Source organism: Schistocerca piceifrons, chromosome 1, assembly GCF_021461385.2.
Source record: "Schistocerca piceifrons isolate TAMUIC-IGC-003096 chromosome 1, iqSchPice1.1, whole genome shotgun sequence".
NCBI classification, from domain to species: domain Eukaryota; kingdom Metazoa; phylum Arthropoda; class Insecta; order Orthoptera; family Acrididae; genus Schistocerca; species Schistocerca piceifrons.
The window spans coordinates 460,455,279-460,471,282 of NC_060138.1; the positions used below are offsets into that span (position 1 = coordinate 460,455,279).

General features: G+C 43.4%; 1 protein-coding gene across 1 annotated transcript in view; it reads left to right on the top strand.

Annotated features, from left to right (window-relative positions):
• LOC124736535 overlaps window positions 1–16,004 on the top strand; it is a 264,204-nt gene that overhangs the window by 67,405 nt on the left and 180,795 nt on the right. The window contains exon 6 of the mRNA XM_047248575.1: window positions 9,065–9,290. Coding sequence (XP_047104531.1) covers window positions 9,065–9,290 — 226 coding nt within the window. The remainder of the gene's footprint in view (window positions 1–9,064; window positions 9,291–16,004) is intronic.

A 16,004-nucleotide genomic window follows, 5' to 3' on the forward strand; every position in this document is an offset into this window, starting at 1 on the left:
TGACTGACTGAAAGCATTTAATTTGTAGTCTCCAACTGTTAGAGTGGTCGCTGCATCTCTGTGCAGCTCACAGCTGCACTAGCCCACTAAGTCTACCGTATTGCTCGAGGAAAACATTGTTTGTCTGGTGTCAGGTCATGATAGATAGATCCGCCTGCGATTCTCCACAGCTGACCAGAACAAATGATCGTCGTTTTGCTGCCCGTCCACAGAGTGACGGGGGTTGCAAAGAGGGCACCTGTAGTGGTCACTAACAAAGACAAGGAAAACATCCGCTACTCCCTCCATTTATTGGTTGCCCGCTTTGACGACAGCAATATCTTCCTCTCTGTAATAGTCTGTAAAAAGGTTATAATAGAGTTTTTACAGTGACAGCAAGTTCACTTCACCAACTGATCTGCATTGTAATCAGAGAGAGAATTTAACCGATTATTTGCTCTCTCAAAAGTATCTGAAACTAGGTTAAAAAAATGTGTGTGAAATCTTATGGGACTTAACTGCTAAGATTATGAGTACCTAAGCTTACACACTACTTAACCTAAATTATCCTAAGGACAAACACACGCACCCATGCCCGAGGGAGGACTCGAACCTCTGCCGGGACCTGCCGCACAGTCCATGACTGGAGCCTAAGACCGCTCGGCTAATCCCGCGCGGCCCGAAACTAGGTAGCTGAAAGTGCCGCAACTGTTGGAACTCATCTGAAAAGACTCGTCCATCATTCAGTTTGAAGACATTGAGTGCCTCTTCAGCTGAGGAGGTGACACCATTCCTAGTCTGAATAAATTTGCTCATCCTGTTTCACTAGGAGTGCAGCGCCATCTTGCTGCAATGAGTAGAGTCAGACCAGTACAGTAAATGTATGTGCTCATTCCAGTCGAAGTTAATAAACAGCACTTTAGCGTTTTCCAGTGCATTTTAGATATCCATCAATCCACACAAACACATCGATCATTACACATGTAATTGACTGTCGTTTGAGGAGCACTCCTTAGCCGTCAAATTCATCCAATCTGAAATGCAGATACATAGTTTAAGAGTGTTCTGGTGCTTGAGTTGGGAGCTAATTTCTGTGGAATAGCATTTACGGCACTGGAATGTGAATACAGAGCATGTTGTGTTCAGTGTCCATATCACGTAGTGCCAGACCGTTATGTTTTACAACACTAGTTTGTGAGAGTCTTGGCAGAACATTGGGCACCTGCTACTTGCCACTGTCGAGCATGGGATTAAATGAAGAGGTCATCACCTTCAGACAGCTGTTAGGAGATGTTCCACAATGCTGCAGTCTCGTCCTATTTCAAAATACTGCGATGCCTGTCACATCTTTTTTTCCACTAAGATAACAGTACCTCTTTTTATTTCTAATACCCCAAGTGTGCTGTGAACAGCATCTTCCAGAGATCGTCAACTCTGGACCAGTGATCGCGTACATGGCTGCAACATAAGGAAAAAATGGTCTTTGAAATGGAACACCGTCACTGTTGAAGAAGAGATTAAATGCATAGGTCATCACCTTTAGACATCTGTTTGGAAATGCTCCACAATGCTGCAAACACTTCCAGTCTCCATATGTTGCGAAGTCTTCCACATTTTCAATAAAAAACAAAGTCTCTGTGTTTTGTTTCTAGCACCTGGTGTGTTGTGGGAACATCACAGTTTTCACAATGTGATATTCAGCTTTCTTTGAGAGCCAATGGATCAAAACATGTTAAAGTTGGTTTAGCATCTGACACAGACGTTGAAGTCGTGGTAGAAAAAAAATGCATGGAAGTGTACAAAGCTGTAGTAATACATTGCCTGGACATTCTACAGCAGTATACAATGTTTCAAACTGATTATGACCCTCTCTTGTGGTTAATAGTCTGTGGGATATGGTCTTCCTCCAGTACAGACGACAAAACTTTACACAGGTCTCTGCAGGCGACTTCGATCACTGACAACCGGCTCCTGAGCTATTGAAAGAGAAAGATGCGATGGAACGTTATAGGAGGGTCTATTCCAGGAGTGTTGTAACTGGTTAAAGCTTGGATGCAGATAGTTCGTAGTTTTTTATTTTTTTATTTTTACCTACTCTTCATGTTACAAAATAACGATGAGGAGTGCTCTCAAATTTAATTAATGACAGTATATATACGGATCAGTATCGGTATTTCATATGTCTGCCATGAATGTAATGCCCTCATGCATGACAATTTGTAATTTGAACACATGGAATTCTCTCAATCAACACTGATTTTGCTTATAAAACTAATATAAATCGACTGTGTCTATTCTGGTGGAATCATTACTGTTTTTATTATTATTGTGAGTTTAAAAATATGTATTGCAACAATTCCTGTGTTATTTCATACCTCATAACCTCTAATCATAAAGTATTAAGTACCACTTGAAATATAGCTCATTGTTGAACGTAGAAATGATTGTTTTTTCTGACATGTGGGTAGATTGCGTGAAACAGGCTGTTCTGTGATGCCCAAATTGCTTATGAAACTACAAAGCAAGAATCTGCTGCTGTTATGAATCATAGTCTGCTGGGTGACAAACTTTACACACAAGTCAGTAGAGGGATCAAAAATGTCAGATGTCACCATACAGACAGTATTTGTTTTCGATGTATCAGTGGAATCTTATAGGGTTCTCTACCAGGTGGTATTAGGAGGTTCTATTACACGATTTGTCTTTTTAGATTTTGTAAACGCCAGTGCGATATACCATTCCACTGGTAATACATAAATTGGCATAGTGTAAAAAACAACAACATACTCTTGAATTATAGCTTGCTGTTGCCAAACATAAAATGATTGTGTTTCTTTTTTTTCCAACATGAGAGCAGGTGGCGTGAAGCACTGTATCCTGTAATGTTACTTCAGGTGGCTGAAATGTTTGTATTACACACTTGCATGACAATTTATTTACAGACACCGATCTGAACACCAGGGATGCTCTCAAACCCTGTAATTTTGACCATCAAACTGAAAAAAATCGCGTATCATAGATTTTTTTGTTTGGAGTTTAAATTTCCTCTTTTTCTTCACCCCAATGAAATTTTCGAAATAATGAGGACATTCTGCAGTGATCGATAGTTTTCACAGAAAAATAGGGGAATTTTTTGCCATTTTATACAAGTTTGATATACATAAGAGACGTAAGGTAAGTCAATACATCTGTCAGGTGTACCGTTATTGAGCTCCAACCTCTGCAATTTGGTGATCTATGATCGGTGGCAGCGCTGTAGCTCTTTCTTTTTCTCTTTGTTGGATGTCACAAAATAATGGTAGGTAGGGAGAGAGATGTGAACAATATCCTGCAGTCGAACATAATAGAATGACTGTATAGACGCCGTTCTATAATTATAATTCAATCGTCTGAAAAGAATATAATGCTCTTGCGCACAGAACTTTTTAATCTGAACACGAGGAATGCTCTCAGACTATAACAGTTTTGCTCATAAAAATGAAAGAAAATGGATTGCACCTATTTTCGTGGAAAGAAGGCTGTTTCTTTATTGCCCTCGCAATAGTGCTTTTTAAATAGATGCTTCCTTATAAGGGGTACATTGACATTAAATACAGAGAGGATTTTAATAAGTGTATTACTGTAAGCATACAGCTGAGGACTGTACCTACAGCATCCTACATAAGGAATGGAAGGAGCTGATAATGGACGATAGTAGGCAGAATGTCTACCCTCGCAGTACCGTGGGCACCAGTGGAAGCAGTTGGTCGTGGAGCAGCTGCACTTTTAGACAAACAACACATGGTCAAGGTAGCCATCATTTATCTCACTGTGGTCCACTGACTGTCTGGACCATTTCATTCTCTGCTGAGGAGCACTGCCCGCTGGAGTGGGTTGTGTTGCAGAGGGCCAGTGTCTGTGCATTCAGCTACGGCAGTTGGCGGCAGTTGGTGGATGGCGGTGGTAGCTGTCTGTTTCCCAACCAGCTGACATTTGAAAAAGCATTTTGGAGAATTCTCCAGAATTTCGTTTCTTTTTTTCATCTGGGTAGATGGGTGGCAGGCAGTCTTTCCAAGAAATATGTTAAACAGACTGCAGGAAGCAACCTGTTATTAAATCTTTGGTCTACCCGTGACTGATTTCCGCAGACTGATTTCCGCAGACAGTGTATCACATTCACCTCATCTCTTTGTGGACCATCAGTGACAGCATAGAACTGGCCTGTACGCCTGCCTATGGTGAGAAGGAGGGATGAGGGGTGGTAGGAGGGGGGGGGGGCGGAGGTAAGACTGGCTCTAAGTTGGTTAGTTCGTGCCCGCACATCAAAGAGAACACATCCTGTAACTGCCGCACCTCTCTCCTGGTGTGATCTTTTGGGGTCGGTTTTTGTGGTAGATGTGTTATTATGATGAGGTTCTCAGTGCCGAGTACGTGTGTCGCATCATAACCCACTGATAACGAGCGCTGGTTTTTTCATGACCATTTCGATATGGAATTAGAGCAGTGAAGCGTTTTCCATTAGTTGTGGTAGCCTGTATTGGACTACCTGAATTTCGAGCACCAGGTTGCAGGGTAATTATGGAGCAATGCAGCAGGAGGGGTCTGTAGCGAACTGTGATATCAAACTGTGTGGCACACACACCTGGTCGGTAAGAGGGGATGGCGGGGGGCGTGCCAAGTCGTCTCATGCACTGTGGATAGATCCGGCATGGCAGAAACACAAACAGCTCCAGCACAGGCAATAGTCTCTATGAGTTGTGAAATGCATCTTCAGTACATCCTGCTGCACCACCAGTATTTGCTGAAAATTATTCCAGCTACTCTTGTCCATTATCACCTCCTTCCATTCTTTATGTAGGATGCTGTAGACACAGTCCTCAGCTGTATGCTTACAGTAATACACTTATCAAACGCTTCTCTGTACAACACCAGCATCTCTTCAATTGAACACATCTCCTACCAAAAATAAAGATAGAACTTCCCACCAGCTTGTAGGTGAAGGGATCATTCTATTAGAGTTTATTTTGCGTACGTGTGCCACTAGTTTTGAACGGTATTGTGAATTTCTTTTCGCACTAGTTATACGGCATCGTCAATATTTGAGCTGTATTGTGGATTTACAAGCAACTTCTGAAGCGCCATGCATATAGTTGTGCAATTAGGACCGATCTTTATGATTAATTGAGTAGTTAGGAGCGACCTTTACTTCAGTTCCCACTCAAAATAAATAAAGTAGTCTAGCCAAACCGTCCTCTCCTGCGTTGGACAATTTGCGTATGTTGGTGGATGCACTTGGGCTTTTTGCCCAGAGGGAGCGTGGTTCGAATCCGAGAATCCAGTTCCCCGGGTGAGGGATGGTGAGGGAGATCAGCAAAGGCTTGGGACAAAGAAATTCTCGCCATTTTTGAAATTTCCACCATTTTTTAAATTATATGCCAAAATTCGAAATTCCCACCAAAATTCGAATTTCCCACCAATAAGGCAGGTGGGGGAGGGGGGGTGGTGAATCACATGCCGGCTAGGGAAAACTCATGACGTCATCTGGGGGTAGGGCTAGGGGTGGGTCTAATTAATTGATTAATTTGCATATCAATTTGATATAAAAAATGCTAGCATACTGCCTCATCCCCGTAGTTCATAATACTCGCTCCTAGCACTGTCCAAAATTTGCGATTACACGATTTTCCCCCAGTTTTCCTTCGTTGACTGGACTATGAAGTTCATCAGGAGTAGGAGGAGTTGGCTCGTTCGTTTGCTATGTGGTAGCTGTTCTCGATCACTTATCCCTTTGTTCATCACAGTGAAGGGGTTTCCCACAGTAATTGGTTAGAATGCAGTAGTTCTCTATGTTGGTCGCCTTGGTGGTTGATAATCATATACATGATGCATGAAGAACCTGTAACAGTTTCTGGTGTTGTTCCTTTTGATTTCTGATTCAATGCTGTCCCCTCCACAGTGACTTTTGTTCTTTTTGTTTTATGGGGCATCTTTGAAGTCTGATCCGCATTTCTTTGTAGTCGGAGTGTTTATCTTCTGTTTCGTATGCATATCGTATTTTTTTCGACGATTGCCCGTTTTGAACGATTGCCTTATACCTTATAATAGTCTTCAGTTCACCATTCAAATCCGAATGCTCCACAAATCAGGAAACTGCATGATTCGACAGACCGGACATTCGGATACCCACAATGACATCCCTTTCAGACTCTGTCAGGTGCTGATAAACGCTGTTTACGCGAGTACACTACGTCCCCGTGTCCTTCACGGTGATCAGTCAACAACTGACGCTGTTTACGTCTCTAATATATCCTAACAGGCCTGGTAACAAAACACCAACAACGCTAATGCGCTCTAGTGGTCGTTCAACCTGTCACAGAGAAATGCAGCTCTATTCAATTACTTGTCCGCTATATATATATATATATATATATATATATATATAAAAGGCTCACCGGCTACTTGACCATCTTCTTCTTCTGTGCGAATGCACAAACAGTGCCCGAACTCTTACGGGAATCGGCAACGCGCCGCGACAGTGAGTATAATGGGCGGGGGAGTACGAATGTAGTGCGGGACAATACGTTGAGAATGTGGGTTTCGCGGGAGACGTGCCAGAGATAAGGGGCACACATTTTCATTGTCCCTGTAGACGTATGTCAACGCCTGTAAGCAGCTAAGCGTGTTCATTTCATTGCACTTGTCCGCTTCTGGTGTGTACGTGTACGAAGTTACACTGGCGTCCAACACATATTGCCAAACGAAGTATACAGGGTGAGTCACCTAACATTACCGCTGGATATATTTCGTAAACCACATCAAATACTGACGAATCGATTCCACAGACCGAACGTGAGGAGAGGGGCTAGTGTAATTGGTTAATACAAACCATAAAAAAATGCACAGAAGTATGTTTTTAACACAAACCTACGTTTTTTGTAAATGGAACCCCGTTAGTTTTGTCAGCACATCTGAACATATAAAGAAATACGTAATCAGTGCCGTTTGTTGCATTGTAAAATGTTAATTACATCCGGAGATATTGTAACCTAAAGTTGACGCTTGAGTACCACTCCTCCGCTGTCCGATCGTGTGTATCGGAGAGCACCGAATTACGTAGGGATCCAAAGGGAACGGTGATAGACATTAGGTACAGAAGAGACTGGAACAGCACATTACGTCCACATGCTAACACCTTTTTATTGGTATTTTTCACTGACGCACATGTGCATTACCATGAGGGGTGAGGTACACGTACACACGTGGTTTCCGTTTTCAATTACGGAGTGGAATAGAGTGTGTCCCGACATGTCAGGCCAATAGATGTTCAATGTGATGGCCAACATTTGCTGCACACAACTGCAATCTCTGGCGTAATGAATGTCGTACACGCCGCAGTACATCTGGTGTAATGTCGCCGCAGGCTGCCACAATACGTTGTTTCATATCCTCTGGGGTTCACATTCTCCTTTAACGTACCCCACAGAAAGAAGTCCAGAGATGTAAGATCAGGAGAACGGGCTGGCCAATTTATGCGTCCTCCACGTCCTATGAAACGCCCGTCGAACATCCTGTCAAGGGTCAGCCTAGTGTTAATTGCGGAATGTGCAGGTGCATCATCATGCTGATACCACATACGTCGACGCGTTTCCACTGGGACATTTTCGAGCAACGTTGGCAGATCATTCTGTAGAAACGCGATGTATGTTGCAGCTGTTTTGGCCCCTGCAATGAAGTGAGGACCAATGAGGTGGTCGCCAATGATTCCGCACCATACATTTACAGTCCACGGTCGCTGTCGCTCTGCCTGTCTGAGCCAGCGAGGATTGTCCACGGACCAGTAATGCATGTTCCGTAGATTCACTGTCCCGTGGTTTGTGAAACCCGCTTCACCGGTTAACAGGTAGAACTGCAAGGCATTCTCTGTTAATGCCCATTGACAGAATTGCACTCGATGATTAAAGTCATCACCATGTAATTGCTGATGTAGCGACACATGAAACGGGTGAAAGCGGTGACGATGTAGTATGCGCATGACACTACTTTGACTCAGTCCACCGGCTCTCGCAATGTCCCGTGTACTCATGTGTGGGTCCATGGCAACAGCAGCTAACACACCAACTGCACCTGCTTCTCCTCTGACGGGCCTGTTACGGACCCGTTTGCGTGCTACGACCATACCTGTTGCATACAGTTGGCGGTAGATATTTTGCAATGTGCGGCACGTTGGATGCTCTCTGTCCGGGTGCCGTTCTGGATACACCCTGCAGGCTTCAGCTGCGTTTCGTCGACACTCGCCATAGATGAGTATCATCTCCGCCTTTTCAGAGTTCGAATACACCATGGTCACAGTTCCTACAACACTACACTATCACAGACGTCTGGTAACACTGTGTACTACAGTTGGTCTGCGTGCGGAGACGAATGCAGAATAACAATAGCAACAAGCGCTACATGCGGACACTGCGACAGCTAGACCAAACCACAACAGTGCACTACAGCCACACTTGTAAACACGGTCGTCATCGTAAACATGTCCCTGCTGATGCTGCTCGCCGACCGTGGCCCGTGTTTGTTACAACACGCAACTGAACGTCGGAGGTTTCAAGCGTCAACTTTAGGTTACAATATCTCCGGATGTAATTAACATTTTACAATGCAACAAACGGCACTGATTACGTATTTGTTTATATGTTCAGATGTGCTAGCAAAACTAACGTGGTTACGTTTAAAAAAATGTAGCTTTGTGTTAAAAAACATACTTCCGTGCATTTTTGTATGATTTGTATTAAACAATTACACTAGCCCCTCTCCTCACGTTCGGTCTGTGGAATCGGTTCGTCAGTATTTGATGTGGTTTACGAAATATATCGAGCGGTAATATTAGGTGACTCACCCTGTATAGCACACATATCTTATCCTGTGCACGTATGAATCTGTATTGACAGTAGTACAGTATACAGCTTAATGGTAACTAGAGAGTTTTTAATTGTCACGAGTTCAACATTTCTGGGTATGTTAAAGAAATGCACCTTACAACGTATTATGTAGGGAAAGGTAATGGCGCCTTGTCCAGCGAGTGAGTGCGTGGCGTGCCGCGGTGTTGCAGGACATGTTCGGCTACGCGCTGCGGCACCCCAAGCTGCCGGCGTGCAACGGCATCGCCAACCGCGCCGGCCTCACGCCGCTGACGCTCGCCTGCAAGCTGGGCCGCGCCGAGGTCTTCCGCGAGATGCTCGAGCTGAGCGCCAGGGAGTTCTGGCGCTACTCCAACATCACCTGCTCCGCCTACCCGCTCAACGCGCTCGACACGCTGCTGCCCGACGGCCGCACCAGTCAGTACTCAAAGCTACGCACAACAGCACACGTTCTTTCTAGTCAGGCTGCAGACTTAGTAGGCAGCAATCCAGAAACGGTGATTACGAGAATATATTAAGAAACCCTTGGATAACACGAGAGATACTGAATTTAATTGGTGAAAGGATCAAATTTTAAAATGCTGCGAATGAGGCAAGCCAAAGCTAATATAAACGTTTACAAAGTGAGATTGACAGTAAGCGCAAAATTGCTAAGCAGGAATGGCTGGAGGACAAATACAAGGATTTAGAAGTATATGTCACTAAGGGAAATGTGGAAGGTAGATACCGCTTACAGGAAAATTAAAAACACCTTTGGAGATAACAGAAACAGCTGTACGAATATCAAGAACTCAGATGGCAAACCAGTCCTAAGCGCAGAAGGGAAAGCTGAAAAACCGGAGGACTATATAGTCTATACAAGAGAGATGAACTTGAAAGCAATATTATAGAAAGATAAGTGGACACAGATGAAGATGAGATGGGAGATAAGATATTGCGAGAAAGATTCGACAAAGCTCGGTAAGATTTAAGACGAAACAAGGCCTCAGGGGTAAATGACATTGTGTCAAGACTGCGGAACGCCTCGGGATAAGCAGCCATGACAAAATTATTCCATCTGGTGAGCAAGATGTATGAGACAGGCAAAATACTCTCAGACTTCTAGAAGAAAGCAGATGCTGACAGCTGTGAAAATTACCGAACTATCACTTTAATAAGTCATGGTTGCAAAATACTGACACGAATTCTTTACGGAAGAATGGAAAAACTCGTAGAAGCCAACATCTGGGAAGATCAGTTTGAATTCTGGAGAAATGTAGGAATAGATGGGCAATAGTGACATTACGACTTATCTTAGAAAATAGGTTAAGGAAAGACAAAACTGCAATTATAGCATTTGTAGAGTGAAAGAAAGCTTTTGACAATGTTGACTGCAATACTAAAAATGGCTCTGAGCACTATGGGACTTAACTTCTGGGGTCATCAGTCCCCTAGAACTTAGAACTACTTAAACCTAACTAACCTAACGACAGCACACACATTCATGCCCGAGGCGGGATTCGGACCTGCGACCGTAGCGGTCGCGCGGTTCCAGACTGTAGAGCCTAGAACCGCTCGGCCACCTCGGCCGGAGAGTGCAAGACTCTCTCTGAAATTCTGAAGGTTACAGGGGTAAAATATAAGCAGCGAAAGTTTGTTTAGAACTTGTACAGAAACCAGACGGCAGGTACGACAGTCGAGGGGCATGAAAGGGAAGCAGTGGTTGAGAAGGCAGTGTGACAGGGCTGTAGTTAACCCCTGATGTTATTCAACATGTAAACTGAACAAGCAGTAAAGAAAACCAAAGAAAAATTTGGAGTAGAAATTAATGTTCAGGGACTTTGTCGATGCCATTGTAATTATGTCAGAGACAGAAAAGGTCTTGGAAGAGCAGTTAAACTGCATTGATAGTGTCTTGAAAGGAGGATATAAGATGAACATCAACAAAAGCAAAACATGGATAATGAAATGTAGTCGAATGCTAAAAGAACCAGATTAGGCAATGAGAACCTTTAAGTAGTAGATTAGTTTGCTATTTGGGCAACAAAATAACTGATGACAGCCAATGTTCATTTGTAGACTGGTAATGACAAGGAAAGCATTTCTGAAGAAGAGAAATTTGTTAATATCGAACGTAGACGTAAGTGTTATGAAGTGTTTGCTGAAGGTATTTGGAGTGTAGCCATACGTGGAACTGAAACATCGACGATAAGCAATTTAGATACAAAGAGAATAGAAGCTTTGGAAATGATGTTGCTACAGAAGGATGTTGAAGAGTAGATGGGTGGATCACCTAACTAATGAGGAGGTACTAAATAGAACTGGCGAGATAAGAAATCTATGGCGCAGCTTGACCAAGGAAAGTGATCAACAGACACATTTTGAGATTTCAAGGAATTACCAGTTTAGAATTGGAGGGAAGTGTCGGGGTAAAAATCGTGGAGGCAGACCAAGAGATGAATACAGTAAGCATATTCAGAAAGATGTAGGTTGTATTACTTAATCAGAGATGAGGAGACTCACACAGAGCAGAGCAGCAAGGAGAGATGCATCAAACCAGGTTTCGGACTGAAGACCACAACAACAACAACATTAAGAAATACTAAGGAACACCGAATCCTATCAACCACGTTCAGCATCTTAGTCCCAGACTAAAGATACAAGTAACAAAAGCTGTTATAGATACCAAGAAATCAAAAGAAAAGATAATTTAAATGAACTGGGGGAGCTGTCAAAAATTTTCAGTGAAACGATAGTAGCAACAATACAAATACACGTAGAATTAAATAATACTATTAGTAAATGTCAACAAGAGGATGTAGAGGATGCAATGAAAATATGACAAGAGAAACAACCTTCAAAAAGAATTAGAATGTCATGAACACAAAAAATATGTTGGGTAGACTTCAAGTTTCGTCATTTAAGATTGCAGGTAACAGAGAATGTAACATCGGACAGAATATTGTATTAAGTTACCAAAATTTTTTCTGTACGTTCGTATGGTTCGAGAGATAAATCGGAGACTGATAGTTACTAACCAGAACTCAAGGACAAAACTTCGAAGGTTACTGAGAGACATTTTGTGAGTATTTTGGTATAAGTGACCTGTGGCCTCCGGTACTTCATCTGATTTCCTATACCGCTTATTTTTGCATCTTTATTTCACTGAAAATATCTGTCGATTGTATGCGGTTGTTTGTCTTGTTAGGTAACAAATTTATTCAGTTCATTCAAGTACCACCGACCACGATATTATTGCACATGGCCTCCCATAGTATTGCCAGAAACACGCAGTGACACTATTTTAAAGAAGTGCAGGGGTGACTAAGGAAAGCGCGTCCCACCGTGAATGGTTTAAAGAAAGTTGTGTGTATACTGTCAAGAAGTTCAGTGTGTCCTCGTGAAAAATCACAGATAAAAACTCGCGTTTAACCGGTAGAAGCATCCTCACTCTCAGCTACAATAATATTGTGGTCGACTAGTACTTGCTGTTGACAACACCAACGACCACTTCACTCTTCGTCCTCAGTCTCGCTTTCAGCACTGCACGTTTCTGTCAAAAAAAATGGTTCAAATGGCTCTGAGCACTATGGGACTTAACATCTATGGTCATCAGTCCCCTAGAACTTAGAACTACTTAAACCTAACTAACCTAAGGACAGCACACAACATCCAACCATCACGAGGCAGAGAAAATCCCTAACCCCGTCGGGAATCGAACCCGGGAACCCGGGCGTGGGAAGCGAGAAGGCTACCGCACGACCACGAGATGCGGGCTGCTCGTTTCTGTATTTCTAGCAGTATTAGGTGTACATTAAGAACATTGTGTATTGGCTTACTGATGAAAACTTGGCCAATGTGAACCTTTTGTATGGGTTCACTGAATACAATAGAAGAGCGGCACAACGACACTCTGCTTACAATGGGACCGTACGAGCATCCCATATCCGATTTGATTCGTACTGACAGGGTGTGTGCAAGGCATGACTAATGCTTCAACATAAGCAAACAGGAAAACGCAACTCTCAAAAGTTTTGAAAAAATGGAGTTTGAAAATGTAAGTACGCTTATATACGTTGTATGATCGTTATTAACCAAGGAGCCTGCAGCCGAGCGAGTAAGCATCTACGTAAGTTTCATAAGCATGAGATCTCTGGAGAGAATTTCACAGCTGGCGCATTTTTATTTATTTTCATTACGATGTAATTCTAAAAAGAGATTTAATATGATTTTGCAAATTATCAATATTGATTCGTTTATGATTTTCATAACCTTTATCGTGGAAAAAGGGGAAAAAACATTTTCACGAGGAGACTGGATATAAAAATGTTATGTATGACTTCGTGCACAATGGTAAGGAGAGATAGGTTACTCAGTGGTGTGGTAACTGTCGTTGTAGGAAAGTTGGACAGCAGCTCAAATGATTAGTGAACAAGTAACACAGCAAACTACGCAAGCTTGTGGTCTTTGGTTAGTAATCAAAACTTTCGTGGTCCCGGGTTCGAAACCCGGCTGCTTAAATTTTGATTAATAATCAGCATTGGCGACCGAAGACTCCCGGCGTAAGAAGTCACCCTCATTCTGCCAACGGCCTTGTCAAAAAGGGCGGAAGAGAGGATAGAGGTTCAGGACACTCTCTTGTCCTAGGGGTGGGAAACTGCCCCTAAAGGTGGAAGAATTACCAGTGATCAAAGGGATGAGGATACATAAGGCAATGGAAACCACTGCATTAAAGACTCGTAACGTGTATCCACAAGACATGTGGCCTGTAACTGAAAAAGTGTCGTGATGATCTCTCCATTGCCAAAAGATTCAGGAACAGTTCCCCATTCGGATCTCCGGGAGGGGACTGCCGTGGGGGAGATGACCATGAGAAGAAGTTTCAATAATAAGCGAAAGGATAACGTTTTACGAGATGGGGGTCTGGAATGTCAAAAGCTTGAACGTGGAAAGGAAACTGGAAAACCTGAAGTGGGAAATGCAAAGGCTCAGTCTAGATATAGCAGGGGTCAGTGAAGTGACACGGAAAGAAGACAAGGCTTTCTGGTCAGATGAGTATATGGTAATATCAACAGCAGCAGGAAATGGTGTAACAGGAGTAGAACTCGTTATGAATAGAAAGGTAGAGCAAAGAGTATGTTACTCCCAACATTTCAGTGATAGGGTTGTTCTTGTCAGGATCGACAGCAAACCAATACCGACAACGATAGTTCAGGTATACATGCCGACGTCGCGAGCTCAAAATGAAGAGACAGAGAAGGTGTATGAGGATATTGAAAGGGTAATACATAACATAAAGGGAGATAAAAATCTAATAATCATGGGGGCTGGAATGCAGTTGTAGGGGAAGGAGTAGAAGAAAATGTTACAGGTGAATATGGACTTGGGACAAGGAATGAGAGAGGGAAAAGACTAATTGAGTTCCGTAATAAATTTCAGCTAGTAATAGCGAATACTCTGTTCAAGAATCACAAGAGGAGGAGGTGTACTTGGAAAAGCCCGCCCGGCTAGCCGCGCGGTCTAAAGCGCTGCTTCCCGGGGGGGGGGGGGGGGGGGGGGGGGGAAGTGTGTCGGCTCCAGCACGATTCCGCCCGGCGGATTAGTGTCGAGGTCCGGTGTGCCTGTGGATGGTTTTTAAGGCGGTTTTCCATCCGCCTCAGTTACACTGTGTCGGCGAATGCTGCGCAAACACCATTTCCACTTACGCCTATACTATCATTATTCTACCACGCAAACATTTGGGATTACACCCATATGGTATGAGATGTTCCCCGTGGTGTCCACTGGGGGCCGATCCGCACAATAACCCTGGGTTCGGTGTGGGGCGGCGGTGGGGCGGGTGGACTGCTGTGGCCTGTTGTGGGGTTGTGAACCACTGAGGGCTGCGGTGAGACGCAGCCTCTCCGTCGTTTCTAGGTCCCCGGATCAATATATACATACATACATACACACTTGATAAAGGCCGGGTGATACGTCACGATTTCAGTTGGATCACATCAAGGTCAAACAGAGATTCTGAAATCAGATACTGGATTGTAAGGCCTACCCAGAAGCAGATATTGACTCAGATCACAATGTAGTAGTGACGAATAGTAGGCTGAAATTCAGCAAATTAGTCAGGAAGAATCAATACGCAAAGAAGTGGGATACGGAAGTACTACGGAAAGACGACATACGCTTGAAGTTCTCCTAGGGCAGCACATACATCGATAAGGAATAGCTCAGTAGGCAGCACAGTTGAAGAGGAATGGACATCTCTAAAAAGGGCCATCGCAGAAGTAGGAAAGAAGAACATAGGTAGAAAGAAGGTAACTGCCAAGAAACCATGGGTAACAGAAGATATACTTAAGTTGATCGATAAAAGGAGGAAGTATAAAAATTTTCTGGGAAACTCAGGAATACAGAAATACAAGTCGTTGAGGAATGAAATAGATAGGAAGTGCACGGAAGCCAAGACGAAATGGCTCCATGCAAAATGTGAAGAAATCGAAAAAGAAGTGATTTTCGGAAGGACAGACTCAGCATACAAGAAAGTCAAAAGAACCTTCGGTAACACTAAAAGCAAGGGTGCTAGCATTAAGAGTGCAACGCGAATTCCACTGTTAAAAGCAGAGAAGAGAGCAGATAGGTGGAGAGACTACAAAAATGGTTCAAATGGCTCTGAGCACTATGGGGCTTAACATCGGAGGTCATCAGTCCCCCAGAACTTAGAACTACTTAAACCTAACTAACCTAAGGACATCACACACATCCATGCCCGAGGCAGGATTCGAACCTGCGGTTGTAGCGGTCGCACGGTTCTCGACTGAAGCGACTAGAACCGCTCGGCCTCACCGGCCGGCGGAGGGACTACGCTGACAGCTTCTATATGAGGGAACATTTGTCTGATGTGATAGAAGAAGAAACAGAAGGTTTAAAAGAGGCAGGGGATTCACCATTGCAATCAGAATTTAAAAGAGCTTCAAAGGACTTAAAGTCAAATAAGGCAGAAGGGATAAATAACATTCCATCAGATTTTCTAAAATCGTTAGGAGAAGTGGCAACAAAACGACTATTCACTATTTTGTGTAGAATGTGTGAGTAATTCCGAAGACTTCAAGAGGTGACAAGTGCGAGAAATATCGCACAATAAGCTTAACAACTCATGCATCC